The 6,706-nt window shown below is 35.8% G+C and overlaps 1 protein-coding gene across 1 annotated transcript; it reads right to left on the reverse strand.

Annotated features, from left to right (window-relative positions):
- Positions 1-3,711: 3,711 nt before the first annotated feature.
- LOC127725405 (neuronal acetylcholine receptor subunit beta-4-like) lies at positions 3,712-6,158 on the reverse strand. Its single transcript, XM_052232341.1, has one exon. It carries the CDS (start codon positions 6,001-6,003, stop codon positions 4,849-4,851), a length of 1,155 nt encoding a protein of 384 aa, XP_052088301.1. The 5' UTR covers positions 6,004-6,158; the 3' UTR covers positions 3,712-4,848.
- Between the last annotated feature and the right edge of the window lie 548 nt (positions 6,159-6,706).

Genomic DNA, 6,706 nt, shown 5'->3' on the forward strand with positions numbered 1-6,706 from the left:
ACACACGTCTTGTTGCTCAATCTGGTGATCAATTCCTGCACCATCAGTGACAAATTTCTTGTTGCTCAACCTGGTGATCAATTCCTGCTCCATCAGTGACACACGTCTAGTTGCTCAATATGGTGATCAATTCCTGCTCCATCATTGACACACGTCTTGTTGCTCATAACAAGTACAAATCTGGTGATCAATTCCTGTTCCATCAGTGACACACGTCTTGTTACTCAATCTGGTGATCAATTCCTGCTCCATCAGTGACACACGTCTTGTTGGTCAATCTGGTGATCAATTCCTGCTCCATCAGTGACACACGTCTTGTTGGTCAATCTGGTGATCAATTCCTGCTCCATCAGTGACACACGTCTTGTTGGTCAATCTAGTGATCAATTCCTGCTCCATCAGCAACACACGTCTTGTTGCTCAATCTGGTGATCAATTCCTGCTCCATCTTTGACACACGTCTTGTTGCTCAATCTGGTAATCAATTCCTGCTCCATCAGTGACACACGTCTTGTTGCTCAATCTGGTGATCAACTCCTGCTCCATCAGTGACACACGTCTTGTTGCTCAATATGGTGATCAATTCCTGCTCCATCAGCGACACACGTCTTGTTGCTCAATCTGGTGATCAATTCCTGCTCCATCTTTGACACACTTCTTGTTGCTCAATCTGGTGATCAATTCCTGCTCCATCAGTGACACACGTCTTGTTGCTCAATCTGGTGATCAATTCCTGCTCCATCAGTGACACACGTCTTGTTGCTCAATCTGGTGATCAACTCCTGCTCCATCAGCGACACACGTCTTGTTGCTCAATCTGGTGATCAATTCCTGCTCCATCAGCGACACACGTCTTGTTGCTCATAACAAGTACAAATCTGGTGATCAATTCCTATTCCATCAGTGGCACACGTCTTGTTACTCAATCTGGTGATCAATTCCGGCTCCATCAGTGACACACGTCTTGTTGCTCAATCTGGTGATCAATTCCTGCTCCATCAGTGACACACGTCTTGTTGGTCAATCTGGTGATCAATTCCTGCTCCATCAGTGACACACGTCTTGTTGGTCAATCTGGTGATCAATTCCTGCTCCATCAGTGACACACGTCTTGTTTGTCAATCTGGTGATCAATTCCTGCTCCATCAGCGACACACGTCTTGTTGCTCAATCTGGTAATCAATTCCTGCTCCATCTTTGACACACGTCTTGTTGGTCAATATGGTGATCAATTCCTGCTCCATCTTTGACACACGTCTTGTTGCTCAATCTGGTGATCAATTCCTGCTCCATCAGTGACACACGTCTTGTTGCTCAATCTTGTGATCAACTCCTGCTCCATCAGTGACACACGTCTTGTTGCTCAATCTGGTGATCAATTCCTGCTCCATCAGGGACACACGTCTTGTTGCTCATGACAAGTACAAATCTGGTGATAAGTCTCATTCAATAATTTCATAATGAGACAAAATGTGCTGGACTGTGGCTATGGCCAGTGGAACATATCCGTGTTCACTAAAAACACAAATATTCCATAAAAATTAGTTTGTAATTACTAAACGCTTCATGGTTGATGATTTTACTAAAGAATGATTTCGTTATCGCCTTTTCATCAGAATTAAACCTGCACAATCGGCTGAATAACAATATGCTTAGCTTTCAGCTTTATGCTTTGTTCATGTATCCCATCCCTTTAAGTTACTTATTAGATATCTAGGGTAAATATCGAATAAAAATAAGTTATGTATCATGAATATAAGTAAACACAAAAAAATTCACAATAGTAGACGTCATTATACTTTTTCGGAATAAAATATAAATGTTCACAACTTTCGTTACGATGATTATGAACTTATGTTTACTTTACACAGTATATGTATATCTTTGGTATTTAAAGATTTTGCAACTGTATTTAATCTTTATCTTTCTTCAATTCAGTGTTTTTTCTTAGAGGTGAGGACGAAAAATGCATACACGTATTTTATTACTGTCAGACGGTGGAACACTTTTGAGTATTTGATTTTGAAATATGCAGAATTCATTAAAGGGTTGATGCATATTTAAAAAAAAGGATAGTCTTAGATGCATGATTTTTGTATTAGTTGTTATTGGCTTTGAACTAGCTGTCAGTAACTGCGAGTACTCTCAGATCTGTACTTAGTGTCTCATTTATTGAAGGGGTGTATAAGTACCGTGCCACGTTTCTGCTTTGTATCGATATGATGAGTTAAGCCCTTTTCAACTGATTTTTATAGTTTGTTCTTATGTTGTACTGTTACACCACTGTCCAAGGTTAGGGAAGGATTTGCGCCTTCAAACTATTTTAACCCCGCCACATTCTGTATGTGCCTGTCCAAAGCCAGGAGCCTGTAATTCAGTGATGGTCGTTTGTTGCTATATATCATATTTGTTTTTCGTTCATTATTTTGTACGTAAATCAGGCTATTAGTTTTCTCGTTTGAATTGTTTTACATTTGTCATTTCGGGGCCTTTAATAGCTGACTATGCAGTATGGGTTTTGCTGATTGTTCAAGGCCGTACGGTGAACTTTAGTTTTTAATTTCTATGTCATTTGGTCTCTTGTGGAAAGTTGTCTCATTGGCAATCATACCACATCTTCCTGTTTTTGTATAGCTTGCACCTTACATTTGAGCATGCGCTATGCAAATTTATTCATGATAATAAAGGAAAACACCCTGATCAGATAACTGTTGAATTCGAAAACAGAACATGTTATTAAGGATGTTCGCTCCTCTTGTTTTTGATTTTTTGCAGATATTCGGAATCCTCTGGTTTTATCCATGTAGTGCCATTAATACATTTTGCTTAAATAGCCCTACTTTTCTTTTAATATTTTAATTATGTATAGTTTTAAAAGTAATTTTTGAAAATCTTTAAAAATCCTTGTTTTTTTTTTTTAGTTTTTGAAAGAGAAAAGGTGCAAATGTTAAATGTATGAAAAATCTAGAGAGAATCACTTCCCGCCAAATTTTCAATGGCTTATATCTTGAAAACAAGCACACGGACCCTTCATTTTTTCTGCTTTGTTAATTCCTTTATTCATATACTTTCAATTTATAACAGTTTTTTTAAAAAGCTTGTTATTTTGAAACAGAGTAGCGAACATCCTTAGGCTATATATAATAACACCCCTTAAATGCTTATATAGGTTGTCAGATATCAGCATTTATATTATTGAAATTGTTTGATTGTATTGTCTTAGACTCTATTGAGTTTCAACTTGTTTTATGATCAACTGGAAAAGGTGTCAACAAATGGACAAAGTTTTTTTGTTATGGCATAACAGTTTGTACGTCACACGCGCGTTTCGTCTACAGAAGGGCTCACCAGTGACGCTCGAAACAGAACAGTTTAAAAAGGCCAAATAAAGTACGAAGTTGAACAGCATTGAGGACCCAAAATTTCAAAAGGTTTGCCAAATACAGTTAAGGTAATCTACTTATTGTCCGTTATTACAGCGGGTTATTATCCAGCATGTTTTGAGTAATTCTATATATTTTATCTATCTTGTACAAAGCAATCCTTAAATTGTAATTGTAGCCTGCAATTATAATCAATGTAAATGTGATTTTAGGTAAATTTTCCATGAACTGATATGTAAAATATCAATGTCGACATATCTATGACGACATAGTGACAACACAACTGATATTCTTGCATTGATGTGTCTAGAATATATGATACTATTAATTGATAAGCAATATTCATTTATAAGTTGTAAATGCAGACTTGAAGTCATTTTGTATTCTATTCCTGAACCACCCAGCAGCCGGCATCAGGGGCGGATCAAGAAATATGTCTGGTGGAGGTCACCTTTCGAAATCTTATAAAAAATCACTTTTGTTTTATTGATATTAATGTCATGAAAATAGTAACAACTATAAAGCACATGGTTAGACAGGACTTATAAAATTGATTCCAATTTCATTTTTAGTGGATCCTGCGTGCAAACGTGTCAATTATCACATCAAGTTCTAAAAGCAAATAATAATGCACGTGCATCAGTGCATCAATAAAAGTTTGTATATTTACTGTCTTTTTCTCAACATTGTCAAGGAAAAGTAGTGCATTGGCTCTAGCCTCAGCGTTGCTCTATTTACAAGGTTTGTTATCCCGGCCGAAATGTTTGTTTAGTCTAGTTCAAGCATGTGCACAATTAGTAAATGGTTTGTGTGCTAAGGATCCCAAATTGTCAACCCAAACAGAGCACAGTATTTACAAATAAGCTCCTTCTTTTGAAGGAGAGTACACAAACCCGTCATATCGAATCAGTCAATTTTTCAGTAAAATCAAGAGTTTGTTAATAAGACTCAAAACGAATAAAAAATATTTGAATTTTGGCATCACTGTAGATTTCATTTATCATTAAAAGTCGAGGAAAGTTGTCATACAAAAAACTTTTAAAATTTAGAAAATCGAAATATAAAAAAAAATATCAATTACCAGTCCCATTAAAAAAAAAACCCATCTAAAATTGAGGAATGTCCCTTCATTTTCACACCAACACATCAAAGGAATCGAAGAAGTAATTAAGGATCGCTTATTACATGTTCTTCGTAAAAACATACATGTCAAGGTACATGTAAATCGCTTAACGGTAAGTAATGAACCTTGATTACCAGTGATAGACCGATTGATAATTCAATCAAAATTTTGTACATGGTGCACCATTTTTGCCAACCACAGAGGGGGGGGGGGGGGGGGGGGGGGGGTAAGGTTACGTGCACCGGATGACCACCCCCTGGATTCGCCTCTGGGCATTATATTGATCCTTTTAATCATTTTTTTACAAAGAGCCACAATCTAACGCAAGAGAACGCGTTTTATCTAATTTGTACAAAGCAATCCTAAAACTGTAATTGCAGCAATTACAACTAATACAGACGTTATCCAAAACAATACAAAATCAAATGAAGAAATAACATCACCCCACGTCATCTCTTGTTCATTGTCTGTTTCATTTTGATACATTGATGTAATTTTCTTTACATGCCGGAATCTCATTAGCTTGATTATGTTCTTTGGAACATCGTCTTTACGATGATGCAATCGAAGTTCTATAATCGAACAGCACACAACAAAAGTTCCCATACCTAGCTGGAACAATAAATAATATCCCAATATTGATCCAGATGTTTTGGGAAGCTGGGAATTGACAATTGTAAGGAAAACGGCCATCGAAAGAAACACCGTTATGCAATACCCCATTCTCGCAGTACTGTCAGCCGGAATTGCAAAAGTAAACACATTCAATACACTCAGTAAAATGATTGGAATGATGATATTCATTAAATAATAAGTCGGATTTCTTTTCAAGTTTAGTGTAAATATAACCCTAGATTCGAACGACAAAACGTCCTCTCGTGCGGCTGTTGATACTACTGACCATTCTGCATTATTCTCCAAGCTATCCAGAACGATTCCATTATTCCACAGAGTAACACTCACATCTGTAACGCTACTTGACCACACAACAAAAATTATGTCGCATGATTGTTGGTCATAGGGAAAATATGTAATATCTATTTTACATTTTGATTCAAAAACTTCAAACGGCATCCACGCTACTTGTCCGTTACTTTCAACCTGAGCTTTGATAAAACTGCTTCCAAGTTCCTGCAATTTTGTAAATCCATTTTGTAATGTTATATCAGGTATCCAAATATCTGCTTGTGGAACGTAAAAATAATATAATCCACCAAAGTCTGCAGATGTCCAATTCAAATACTCATCTATCCATCCAATATTTAAATACCCGGTTGTTATCAATCTCTGTTTTAGTTCGTCCAATTCATTTATTCCAACAAGGTAAAAATCTAAATCTAAATTCATAGGGTGATGCTGATCCCGATTTGGTCGGACTTGCTTTTTATAATCATTTGTTGTAAATAATTGTTTGATTAGATTTTTAACATCCTCCCCACTCTGTCCTTCGATATTTACAAACAATATTAGGAAAACGAAATACCACAACCTACACATTTTACCACTCTACATTTAGATCCACATTTTTAAATGAATATTCGTCGACTTGCATCTTAATGTCAATACATTTAATAAGATATAGTTGTAATCAAACACATACTTGTTGCATGTATATCCAATGTACATGTACCACTAATCGCTCACAAAATTTAAAATGCCTGCGTATTTATTGTTTAGAACTTTGTTTTTTATTTCAAGTACATTTAATAAGGAATAGTTGTAATCAAACACGTTTTTGCTGCATTTGATGATGTATATCCAATGTATATGTACCACTAGTTGCTCACAAAATTTAAAATGCCTGCGTATTTATTACATAATAATTGTTTAGATTTTTTCAAAATTTCAAATACATTTAACTATAAAGTCACAACAATGACAATAAAAAGAAATGCATATCAAGTATTTATTTTGTAGATCCATTTTTTGCAAACAGTCTATAATGTTAACTTTAATATTTCTATGTTTACAAACCCAAAGCTCATTGTGCCATCGTTGTAAATGAAGATGTCTGATGATTTGCATGATCGATTGTGGATGGAAGAGTTAACATATTAAAATAGATATACTGTGTTGTATTTTGTGTTGATATTATGGTATGTAAAACCCGACAATTGTAATGCCCTTTTGGCACAATCTAGGGGGAGGCTCATGGTAGGAGGCCGGAACAACAACGGAAAAGAAAACTAAACTAAAATAT

This window comes from Mytilus californianus, unplaced genomic scaffold, assembly GCF_021869535.1.
Source record: "Mytilus californianus isolate M0D057914Y unplaced genomic scaffold, xbMytCali1.0.p SCAF_15, whole genome shotgun sequence".
Classification (NCBI taxonomy): Eukaryota; Metazoa; Mollusca; class Bivalvia; order Mytilida; family Mytilidae; genus Mytilus; species Mytilus californianus.

What these genes read in the sequence shown, in the direction of transcription:
- LOC127725405 (XM_052232341.1), bottom strand. Translation starts at nt 6,003, where the DNA reads ATGTGTAGGTTGTGGTATTTCGTTTTCCTAATATTGTTTGTAAATATC.